The following is a 13,238-nucleotide window of genomic DNA, read 5'->3' on the forward strand; positions in this document are numbered from 1 at the left end:
TTTTTTTTTAATTATTGTTTTGGTTTTTTATGAGTTTATGTTCCTTGCATTATACGCACCCTGCATTATATGCATGTCATAATTTAGTTATTATTATAAATAAAAAGTAAAAATAAAATTAAAAATTAAATACATCATCTACTCCGTACCGTTCTTTCTAAAATTAAAAACAGAAAAGGTGTCGATGTTTGTTATTTATACTTTATTTGTTGGGGACGTATAAAATCAGGTTGCCTTTACCTTTCTGCCAGCTTACAAAAAGAGGATTAAAAAGAAGGGAAGCCTAAAGCTTTCTTGTCTTTCTTCACTTTTGCGCCACTTTTGTTTTCGTATACCGACCACTTCAAACTTGTTACGTCTCTTGGCTGATACGAAATTCCTCTTTCAGAAACCCACCGACGATCCTCTCAATATGGCAACGACTGGCCCCAACAATCTCAATGCAAAATTGGTAATTTGAACTCCCACCATCTTCATCACTGATTCTTCATTTTGATTTCTCAATTCCGTTTCCACTTGTTCTCGTTTTGTTTCATGTTTCGAGTTGCGATGAATTTTTAGGTTTTGCTAGGAGACATGGGAGCTGGTAAATCCAGTCTCGTTTTACGGTTTGTCAAAGGCCAATTTCTGGAATTCCAGGTACAATTTTCGTTGATTGACTTCCGTTTTTTTGAGTTTCAGTATCTAGGGTTTGAATTTGATCGTTGATTTCATCTGTATGATTGTTGTGGTTAAAGGAATCGACCATCGGTGCAGCGTTCTTTTCGCAAACTTTAGCTGTAAACGACGCGACAGTGAAATTTGAGATTTGGGATACGGCGGGTCAAGAAAGGTATCATAGTTTGGCTCCTATGTACTACAGAGGCGCTGCTGCGGCCATTATTGTCTACGATATCACCAGCATGGTATTTTTTTCATCGCTAGTCTCCATGCATATATATTTCAAGCTGAACTTATAAGAATCGTATTTGTAGATGGTTGGACTTTATGATATTGGACTAGGAGTAGTTATTGCAGAATTTGGGAGCTCATAGGTATAATGTTTCACTTAGTTACTGTTGTAGCTGATAGATGATGTCATTGAGTATTGAGAAGTTTTCAGTAACCCTAATGTCATGGTGTAGATTCAATATTTTCTTGGTATTTTAGTATTACGGAACAATTTAGTGATTAGGATATGACTACTCTGCACATGTCCCATTAGTCATTCTTGGTTGAGATGTGCAACTACACAATGCTTGCTTAAATACTGTAACAGATTCAGTTCTGTTCTCTTTTCAAGTAATTTTAGCTGAATCCATTTGCTATTTATTTGACCTGTTATAGGAATCATTTACACGAGCCAAAAAGTGGGTGCAAGAACTTCAGAAACAAGGTGAGTTGACATCAATCTAAATTGTTTCAGATAACTAGAACTGTAGATTGATGTAAAAAAAAGGGCTACAATCATTCTCAAATCTTAAATAAGATTCTATCCAAATGCAAGAACTAAATTTGATTGTGTGGTTTCCAGGTAATCCTAACATGGTTATGGCACTTGCTGGAAATAAAGCTGATCTGGAAGAAAAGAGGAACGTGACAGCTGAAGTATGTATCAATACCATCTATTATTTTCTAGAATTGAATAAAATTAGCATCATTCAACGTTCAATTCACATAACTGTTGCTTGTTTTTTAACTTGTAGTTTCTTACAAACAAGGCCTTGACCATTATCCATTAGTCAACCTATTTGAATACATTTGGTTCCATTAGTATCAGCTCATCTTTTTTTATCTTAATGATGTCATGTTATTACATTTCATGATTACTTAAATAGTTAGAAGATGTTAAGTTAATAAAAGAATGAAAAAAGACTTCAATTTTCTCCTAGACTAAATTTTATTGATCGACATGCTGACTGTAATTTTTTTTAAAAAAGTAGTAATTTTGTACTTGCTCTTGTAAAGATGAAGGTTGGTGTTTCTAAGCTTTCATGTTGACTTTGAATTTAATCACATGGTCTTCTTTTAGTTGCACTTATGAACAATTATACCTTTCCTATTTGTGTATGATAGTATCAGATGAATAGATATAATATCTTAAAATGTAGTCTGAGTTAATAGATGTCATGTAATAATTCACATTTCAGGAGGCACGTGTGTATGCTGAAGAGAATGGTCTTTTCTTCATGGAGACATCTGCCAAAACTGCCACCAATGTTAACGATATATTTCATGAAATAGGTATGCATTTTTTTTTCTCAGGAAATTTGAATTATTCATTTTTCTTTTCCAATTTATTTTCTTATTATAGCAGTGAAATTTGCTTTGTATTTGGATGACATTTATATAATAAACAAATGAATGAAAGTACATTGCTATTTCTTGCAACAGCTAAGAGACTGCCTAGGGCTCAGTCCACCCAGAATCCAGCTGGGATGGTTCTTGTTGACAGACCAACTCAAGGTGCCCGCGTTGGTGGGGCCACTGCCACATGCTGTTCATAAGTAATGTCTCAAATCTTTTTTTTTTCTTTCTGTTGTGAAGTTTGTTAAGAATGGTAATGAAAGCTCAGATATTCAATTCTTTTTGGTTAGATATTGGCCAATCGGAGGCATTGAAGAACATCAATTGTTGCATTGGATATGTGATGTGTTAAGATTTTTATCAAGGGAGTCATGTATACTTTGTAGCTGTAATTAAGACACTCGACAATAATTCGATGTAGTTGAATCATGTGTGTGTAAATGTGGTGGCTTTTCTTTTGCGTGTTTGAAACTTTTAAATGCTAAGCTGATCATGCAAAGTCATTTGTCTATGGTTACTTTTTGTTAACAAGATAATATTGTGTTGATCTCATTTTGTTGTGTGTGACCTCATTTGATATGGATGAAATGTCAATGAGATGGAAATAGGTAAAATGCACTTGATTGGAATTTTTTGCAACTTTATATGTATATGTAAACTAATTCAATCCAGGATTAGTATGAGCTAACGCCCAAATTTTAGTATAAAAGTAAATTAATACGTGCCACAACCATAACAAAACTATGTAATGGCATAGCTAGGTGTTGATACATCAAACAACAAAAGTCTTCCAAAGATATCATCTTAAAGTGCCAGTGTCATGTACAAGCTAAGCTATTCTATTGTCCTTGCTGTTGATACTTGCGGCTATGAGTCATAGAAGAATCCGTAAACTGTAAAACTAAGTAACATTAAGGTTTTTTTGCATTCAAATACATCACACTATGTACAACAACAGAATCATCATAACATAATAGATACATATTGTAAACAACAGTTAAAGCTCTTAAACAAAGGAGAACTAAAGCCTAATTATGCCCTTATACTATCCCCAAGTGAGCTATCCTCATATCTAGATAGTCACTTTTGAGTTTCATTTGAGAAGTATCCTCATCAGTGGCTATTCTCCATAGCATCTTTACTTGGAAACTATCCTTATCACAAACAATAACTAATACACTCAATTATCTCCCCTCCCCCCCTCCTACTGTAACATCTATTGCATGTACTCGATCTTTCAATGTTTGAATTAATTAAGAATGAAAAACCCGAAACTTAAGAGGGTCACGACGTGAGCGATAGTGTCTCACAACGTAACATTCGACGGAGACGCGTGACCATTTTTTAAGGATCACGACGTGACACATAGGTGTTCATGCCGTGAAATCAGGCTAACCCTAATCCCGTGTTTCCCCCCTATTTAAGTGAAGTGGGAGGCTAGGGTTTGCATACCCTCAACCTCCATCACCTCCTTCCTGCCCAAAACATTCGTAGCCTCCAGTAGTGACCTCAAAGAGCCCATTTGGTAGTTTTTTGGCTATCTGAAGAAGAAGAAGACTCATTGGGTGCATCCTTTTGGCAATTAAGCTCCTACATCATCATCTTGCGGTGCTTTTGGACATTTGCAAGTCATAAAGCTTCTGCCTTTATATCTAATGCATGCTAGATCTGAGATTCATGCTTTACTTTTCATGGATGGGTTGGGTAGCATGCATGAGATCCATAAAGTTAGCAACTTTATGGATCGTTGAGGCATTTCCTTTTAGTATGAGTTTAGATATGAAGTTTGGTGTTGGTTCTAGACTCCAAACATGAGTCTTGATCCCATTATCTTCTTATTGACCTAGTTAGTGTCCAATTCATGCATTAGACATGCATGACTGAAAAGCCATGATTTTTATGGTCTTTAGGGTTGGGGAAGACCCTATGGAAAGTCTCAAGGAGTGACTTAAAGGATTAAGAGCTTAATGCTCAAAGCTGTCCAGAACGGATCTCACGACGTGAGCAATAGCATGTCACGCCGTGAGATGTGGTGCTCGTGACTATTTTGTCCTTTTCCAGTCGCGAGGTGACCTATGGATGGTCACGACATGATTGTTGGCTGAAGTTGACCATGGTTGACTTTCGACAATGGTTAACTTTTTGACCATGGTTGACTTTTTGTTTAAACCAGGGTTTTAAGGATGTAGGCTGATAGGGTATGACTTTACTGCTGTTAGTTCCGATTAGAAAAGGCATAAAAAGAGCAAAAAAAATGTGTCTCAAACGAAAAAACATGTGCCATAACACGCCATGGCACGCCATATCACGCATTGCCACGCACCACACCTAACAACGACGTTATAAGGCTTTTCGTAACTGCGAAGCCATACCTCACGCCATGCACGCCTTGGCGCGTGCCATGGCACGCCTTTTAGAACAACGGTGAGAGCTGTCGTATTTCTAGCTACTATTCGCGAGGTGAGACTTCTCACTACTTATACATGTGTGGTAGTATGTCTGTGACCAACTGGGTCTTTATTGCTGATTGTTGTTTTTTCTGAATTGAATTGTTGATAACTTGGGATTGATAAGAATCCCTAGGATATCTGATAACCCCTGAAACGTGCTGTCAATCGGCAGGGTGTGTTCTTAGTCCACTAGGATTGCTGATAATCCCCAGTGTTGCTAATAACCCATAACTGTTTATTATGCTATGCTGTATGGATATTTTGGGAGGGACTCACTAAGATTTATGCTTACAGTTGTGGATTAAATGTGTTTCAGGTATCTCAGATGATCGCGGGAAGGTGAAGGCGTGACTATACACTCCGACTTGCAGATCTTTTTTTGATTTCCACATTTTGATACTCTGATTTGGGATGATTGTATTGATACACTTGGGATTTCTTATTTCGGTTTTATGATACTTGGAGGTTTTTGTTAAAATAAAAATGAAAAATTTGTTGAAAATTTTGGGTTGTTACAAATTGGTATTAGAGCCCTGGTTTGAGAGAACCGGATGAATATTCGTTAGATTTCAGACTCAAACTAAGTATCTGAAAGTTTTATAAACCTTTTTACAACAAAAAAATGAATGTCACAGAAGGAACGAAATCAACAAAGTGTACAGTCAGCTGGAGCCCGATGTCGTGATCTCCCAAAATATCCATAACTGTGTTATATGCTGTGTTGTAGTTACTGTTATTGAGCTGATAGAAATACATGCTAGTTGGTAGGCTAAGGATCCCTTAGGAGTTACAAGATAGGGTTTCCTGATTTTGTGATGCCTTATAGCCTAGGAAATTACTCGTGGATGCTCTTCTAGGGTTGAAGCTAAAATTGCTAATTACTTCGTGTAAACTGCAAGGTTGTACATAGTTAGGATTTCATAGTATTAGAATGCTTGGCTTAGCCTTACTTCATGTTCCTTGTTTGGTTGTGGATTTGGGATGGAATCTCTTATTCGATGTCTATTGAGTATGGATTATGTACAATTGGTTTACACAGAGCCATTGGCAAGGTTAGCGGAGACTTCTTCCAGAGTGGATATGTAGCTGAGTAGGGACCTAAGACGTATGTCTTGGGGTTTTAGATATGGCTCTTTGAGCACTTAGATGGTTGTGATTCGGGACCTTGAGAGGGGATCTAAATCAACTACAGATAGGTCTGAAAGGTAGTATGGGCCCATACTACTGAAAGCACATGATCCATATGATATTTAGAAGGAATCTCGAGCGTACCAAAGGGTGGTTTGGACTATTTGCTTGCTAGTGCTTTTAGTCTGGTTTTGACCATTTTCCTTGTGTATTTCAGTATGGTGTATACTCGAGGTTCAGGATCCAGCGGTTCGGAGATACAGAGTATAAGTGATAGTGAGATCCACAGGATTATTGCTGTGGAAGTGGCCGCAGTGGTTAGGGAGGCTATCCCGGAGGTATTTGGGTCTATCAAGACCGTGATGATCGAGATGTTTGATAAGCGCTACATCATGGTTGCCGAGGCTGCTGCTACCGTAGCCATCACAGCTGTCACCGCTGCAAGGTCTTACGGGGGTGATTCAATGTAGTATCGGGAGTTCAATAACACGAAGCTCCCGGAGTTTGATGGAGTCCAGGATCCAGTTACTACTATGAGGTGGATCATTGATGTTGATGGTTGTTTTTATACTTGCTATTGTTTGGATGATTTGAGGTTCGCTTTGCATTGAACCTACTTTCCCTGGGAGAGAAGGACTGGTGGAAATTCGTGACTGCTGATTTATCACCTGCGGAGAAAGCCGCAGTTACTTGGGATCAGTTTGCTGAGATGTTTCGAGAGGAGTATGTTCCTTTGGTGGAGAGGGACCGATTGAGTCAAGAGTACCTTTCGCTCTAGCAGACGATAGATACGGTGACCGAGATCACCCGAATGTTCCATGAGAGAGCTATGTTTTATCCAGAGTATGCATCTACTGAGCAGGCACAGATGACCCGATACTTAAGTATGCTCAAAAAGGAAATTAGAGAGTTCGTGAAGAACTCCCAGTACTGGACATTGGCTGAGCTACAGACCAATGCCAGGAAGAGGGAGATTGAGATCGAGCTGTAGGGGACAGACGCCGAGATAGATACGTAGATGAGAGATAGGAGGCCAATATAGCCACAGCCGACGACTAAGCGGGTTAAGCTTGCTGATTCGAGAGTAGGAGGTCAGAGAAGTCGCACTTGTAGTAAGTGAGGCAAGGGTCACGAGGGTTCCTGTCGATCGGGATCAATATGTTACTTATGTGGCAAGGAAAAACACTTTGCAAAGGAGTGTACGAAGGGTTTGCAGCTTTGTTTCAGCTACAACCAGTCAGGCCATGTGAAGGCCGAATGTCTGCTTCTTACAGTGAAGCCAGTTTAGGCTCATGCAACCTTGTGCATCACATATGGGCGACAAGGGAAGGTTGTAGTTTGAAATGATCGAGTAAATGAAATCAGAGTTTAGACTGAATCATGAACACAAGGAGTAAATATGATCTGGATGGCTCAATTAAAATTCTGAAGGTTACACAGAGTGTTTCTTAGAGTAAGAACAACGAAGGCTCAAAAGTTACTCTATCTCTAGTACTTATCCCTATTTATATGCATTACAAAAGTTTACAAAAAATACATAAGGGCTAAAACTATTAAGCTTCAACATAAAAATGTCCCTATGAAATACATACAACGAAAGCTGACAAACAGACTTCGACACTAAGACAAACTCAAGACACTTCGACACCTCACAACACCATTCAACCTCAACATTCTCCCCCTTTGTGAGCAGTGTCGAGTCCTAGGTCATTAGCATCTTGGTTGCCTGATGAATAACTCTTCAACCTCCATATATCAAATGATTGATCTGCAAAACTCAGCTTTATCTCCTTCAATATTCTTCTTGCAATTATTGATACGAACAGGTAGATTCGTATACTGAGAATTAGTGTATCTTTCAACATCCTCAGCTCTGAATATAAACTTTGTATTCTTGTGGTTTTTATTCTTCCCAACAAAAACTATTCCCAATGGTTTAAGACAAATTTCACCATCATCAAAATTCTTCAAGCTTCCCACAACTTTCAACAAAGATTGTGGCATAGTAATTTGTCTTCCCATCGCCAAAGCTAGGTCCACATCTGTTAAGGCAAGACAATCATAATAATTTTCAATGAAAAGCTTGATATGTGCAAATCCAAGAAAAATAATCTTCTTTGCTAGTCACTTATACCACCGCCACCTCTGCCACCATCACATCTTCTATCACCAACAAATATAATCATATATGCTTACTCAATCTGTGAATATACATATATGTATAATCATTTATGATTAGCAATATATGTATAAACATTTATAATCATATATGATTATGCCTTTCTGTCATATAATCATTTATCATTAGGCATATACCGCTGCTGCCGGTACGCTGGAGCGTTAGAGCGACAAATGAGAAGTATGTGGCTGAGGTTGAATCTCAAGATCTTTATTTTTTTTTATCTCAAATGAACCGTCCCCTATATATATATATATATATATATATATATATATATATATATATATTAATTATACATATATAAAAAACATCAACATGATTTTTACCTGCGAAAATTCAACAAAAAATAATGTTTTTAAGTTGTTTGTAATACGTAAAATGATGCTATAAATAAGTATTTGTTACCCAAAAAATTGGTTCTTTTATTGCAAAGAAGGTAGCCCAAAATCAATTAGAGGCGGGGGCAATAAGGAGAATTTGGGGGCGGGGGCGGGGGTGGGAAGGCTAGAGGTTTCAGAGATGGGGAAGGGGGCGGGGGAATGGGGGAATTTCGAAGGCGGGGGCGGGGGATGCAAACTTTTTCTTACATACAATGATAACATGTCTCCCTGGTATCTCCTTAATTGCATGAAGTGTGTCAGGAATATATACTTTGACGGTGTGAAGTTGCTTATGCTTCTTGGGGCTAAAGTTTTGAACCACATCCCAATGTTTCCCTCTAAGGTTGTGGGGAAATAGATGCACCAAAACCTCTCATCCAATTTTAACGAAGTCATCGTCCATTCATAAGTATCAATATGACTGTCTGGATCTGTTGTCCCATTATATGTTTTCAACATTGGGAGTTTGGATATGTTTGGTATTTCGTAATTCAATAGGTTTGGTATACATGGAATCTCACACTACGCCCTATTGAATTGTCGGTGAAGTATGGTTAATAGACTGGTGTGTGTGGGTGAAGGTATGAAGAGTGGTGTAAGGATGGTAAGAGTTTTGTAAAGGTTTATAAGGATTTTCATTAACATTAGGGAGGATTGTAGACATTACCGTTGTAGTGTTGGTTGTGCCGTGTGATCACATCCCCAATTTCACGGCCAGAAAAGACCGATTTGTTTATGCTTTATTTGAAAATCAGATTATATTTTTAAAGAAATATGTTGCGGAATTTGTTCCCAAAAATATGATAAAGAATTTATCAAAGCATTTTCGAAGAAAGGTATTTCATTATATTAAAAATGAAATATCCCAAAAATACGATCCAAAAATTTCATTTTTAATTATTAAATAAACCATAGTTTCCAAAATCATTTCATCCAAAAACATAAGTCCTCGTATCAATCAGAGTATCATAACAAAACACGTGTCAATATATCAGAGTAAAACATACCAGGCTATAAACATAATGGTGTGTGCATTGCAGTCATCCCGAGCTCTTCCCTTTGCTACCGAAAGTACCTGAAACAAAATTGAAAACTGTAAGCACAAAGCTTAGTGAGTCTCCACAAACTACCACATACCATACACATAATCACATAACATGGGCCTTACCCGCTATTTAGGGCCCCGCCCGACATCGGACCGAAGTCCGGTTTCGGGCCCCGCCCGACATCGGAGCAAAGTCCAACATCGGGCCCCGCTCGACATCGAGCAAAGCTCGGTATACATATCAACATATAAAAAAAATACATATAAACATAATCACATAATATTAACATATAAACATTCCTCGGGCCCCGACCGACATCAGACCGAAATCCGGAAACATATAAACATTCCTCGGGCTTTCCCCGGCATCGGACCGAAGTTTGGAAACATATAAAACAAGCACATGCAAGAATCACAAAGACATCAAGCATACAAACATTCCTCGGGCTTTTCCCGGCATCGGACCGAAGTCCGGAACATATAAACATATAACCTACATCGGACACTGCCCGACATCGGACCGAAGTCCGACACATGCTAACATACATAAACGGGCCGACATTGGTGCCTTAGACTCGTTCCTAGGAGGAAACTCACCTCGCAAAGCTGAGTGTCGAATCTCACGGTAAGGAATCTCTAACAACTGCTCCAACGACTCCCCGACTATCATTACCAAAATGACACTTAGTCAAAATCCAATAATCCTTCTTAGGGTAAAATGACTATTTTACCCCTGATCTAATTTGGTCCATGACCTGGGACCAAATCCATCTAATCTTTCCAAGCCCACTAATGGCCCACTAATGACCTAATTTTCTAAATTGGGCCAAACTCCTCAAATGGGCATTTCCTTAAGCCCAAACATGTCCTTGGCCCAATAATTGACTCCTGATGGCCAACTAAGGCCCAAAAGCTAAGAAGTCCAAAGGTTGGCCCAAACCGAGGCCCAAATGTCGTGAAGTCCAAACTCAGCGAGTACGCAGGGCGTACTCCTTCGTACGCTAAGCGTACAGGCTATATGGCTTGTACGCTGCGCGTACTGCCTTGTACGCCCAACGTACTACCCTGTTAAGCCATATTCCTCAAAAGTGCTTAATCCTTCAAGACCTTAATTCCAAATTACAGATCTGAGTCCATTAACATGTTTTAACTCTTAAAGTCAATTACTTGGTGGCTTGCAACCCACCAAATGGACCCAAACTTGGAATATAGCAACTAACTTCCATGGAAATGACTAGTACTCATGCATGGTCACAAAAGGACCTTAAAGATCGAAACTTTACTGCTATGGGACTCATATATCACTAAGGGTGGCAACCCTAAGCCTAGATACAAAGTTGAACCATAAAAATCCATTCTTGGGACCTAAAAAGATCCAAAACTCCATTAACATTGATCTAGGCATTCATGAGGCAAGATGAAAGCTTTTCACCTCATATGAGTGCCAAATGGTGATGTTATCTTGGATCCTTGAGCTCAAGCTACTCAAGTTCTTTTTCTCCAACTTCTTCTTTCTTCTTTCAAGCTTCTAAACACCACCAAGAACTTCACAAAGCCAAAAACACACAAGGATGAAGGTTGATAGGATATCTAGGGTTTCTGAGGTTGAGAGGCTGGTAAGGAGGCTAGGGTTTGAGTCATAATGTTGTATTTATATGGCTTAAACCCTAAAAATTAGGGTTTGGAGTCTGCTTGCGTATGCTGCGTGTACGCACCTCCGCCCCCCGCATCCAATGTTGCTCTACGCCCCACATACGCCAAACTTACGCCCAGCGTACATATTTGGGTAGCCCAATCCTATCGGCTCACTTGCTAAAGCCCACTCAATAATCCATTACTTATTCCATAGCCCAAACAAATAAATTACAAATATTTTAAAATAAATATTACCTCAAGTGACGAATGTTACAATTCTCCCCCACTTGAATCAGACTTCGTCCTCAAAGTCCACCGCGCCTGGAAATAACTTCGGGTAGTGCTCCCTCATCTCCTCCTCGGGCTCCCAAGTCCACTCCGAGCCCTTGCGGTGCTGCCATTGCACCTTCACCAACTCTACCCTCTTGTTCCTCAGCTCTTTTGTCTTCCTGTCGAGAATTGCTACCGGTCTCTCGATGTAGTTCAAGCTGTAATCAACCTGTATATCCTCTAAAGGCACAAATGCAAAGTCATCCACTAGGCACTTCCGCAGCTGGGAAGCATGAAAAGTGCCGTGGATCTGGCTAAGCTTCGCTGGAAGATCCAAACGATAAGCAACCCGGCCCACCCGAGCCAAAATCCTGAACGGATCGATGTAACTGGGGCCCAGCTTGCCCCGCTTCCTGAAGCGGATGACACCTTTCCAAGGTGACACCTTCAGGAGGACCATGTCGCTCACCTGAAACTCCAAGTCTGAACGGCGCATGTCGACATAGCTTTTCTGTCGACTCTGAGCAGTCTGAAGCCTGCTCCGGACCTGCTGAATCTTCTCAGTGGTCTTGAGTACCACTTCGGTACTCCCCATGACTCTCTGACCGACCTCTCCCCATCAGATTGGGGTCCTACAGTTCCTCCCGTAGAGCATCTCGAAGCGAGGTCGATTTATGATAACGTGGTAGCTGTTGTTATACGAAAATTCTGTTAACAGAGGATACGTAGCCCAACTGCTGCCGAAATCCAATACACACGCTCGCAACATGTCCTCTAGAGTCTGAATCGTCCTCTCGCTCTATCCGAGGGTGGAAAGCGATACTGAAGTGAGAAGAGTACCCATCTCGTCATGAAACCGATTCCAAAATCTGGAAGTGAAACGGACATCTCGGTCTGACACAACCGAAACCGGCTGTAACGCCCGTGTTTCTAAGATAGGCATTAATGATAATGTAATCGTCTAGGTCAACCTTTGTAACTCATTTTAAAGAAATGAAGACGAATTATGTGATTATGATATGAATTATGTGTTTTATGCTTAATTATTAGGATTTAATTAATTAAGGATAAAAATGAGCGTCGAAAATAAATATTAGATAAAGCCGATATCTATTAAGAAAGTTGTAGTGGTCGTGACAAGGGTTCCAGATATATAAAGAATACCGAAATCCGAGTTATAACGAAGAAGTTATGACCTGTCGAAGTTCCGCGACAAAACCGGCACGGTGCCGAATGACGTAAAAAGTGAGTTTTTGATAAACTACTTTTTAGCCTTAGTGATCTAAATGAAAGTCGTAGTGTTCATTAAACCGAGAGTATGCATAAAAAGAACGCCCAAATCTGACTTCGTATGAGGAAGTTATGATTTTTCTAAGTTTCAGCTTAGCAGTAGACAGCTAAAAACTCGAATTTTAGATCGAGTGATTTTTAGTCGACACAACCTAAACGAGAACCGAAGGTCTCGTCAATAGTAGTACAACGGTAAAAAGACAGACGAAAACGGACGTCGGATGAAGAAGTTATGATTTTTTTAACGGATTTCCTGTCCCAGTCTGTTAAAAATAATAATATTAAAATTAAAATCAAAATTAGCCGACTAAGTCTAAACGAAAGTTGTAGAGCGTAATTTTACCTACGCGTGCATATAAAGAACGTCAAAAACGGAGCCCGTATGCGAAAGTTATGGATTTTAGAAGTTTTGGCACAAAAATCAAGAAAAAACACGAAATCCGAGAAATTTCGCATAGTCATGCTTCGGCCACGTCACCCTCGCTCATAGCGCGCCATGTGTCCGATCTACTGAGTCATCTGAGGCCACCTGTCGACGCGTGTCGCACCCTCTTCGGACCGAAGGCTCGGCCAAT

The 13,238-nt window shown here is 39.6% G+C and overlaps 1 protein-coding gene across 1 annotated transcript; it reads left to right on the top strand.

The window, feature by feature from the left end:
* The first annotated feature begins 243 nt into the window (after positions 1-243).
* On the top strand, positions 244-2,797 carry LOC145108673 (ras-related protein Rab5-like). Its single transcript, XM_079045745.1, has 8 exons — positions 244-451; positions 562-639; positions 738-905; positions 1,327-1,375; positions 1,514-1,587; positions 2,130-2,223; positions 2,374-2,486; positions 2,577-2,797. The coding sequence occupies exons 1-7, from the start codon at positions 413-415 to the stop codon at positions 2,484-2,486; spliced, it is 615 nt and encodes a 204-aa protein (XP_078901871.1). The 5' UTR covers positions 244-412; the 3' UTR covers positions 2,577-2,797.
* Positions 2,798-13,238: the final 10,441 nt, after the last annotated feature.

This window comes from Lactuca virosa, chromosome 4 (genome assembly GCF_052849685.1).
Source record: "Lactuca virosa cultivar CGN04683 chromosome 4, Lactuca_virosa_CGN04683_v6, whole genome shotgun sequence".
Taxonomy (NCBI): domain Eukaryota; kingdom Viridiplantae; phylum Streptophyta; class Magnoliopsida; order Asterales; family Asteraceae; genus Lactuca; species Lactuca virosa.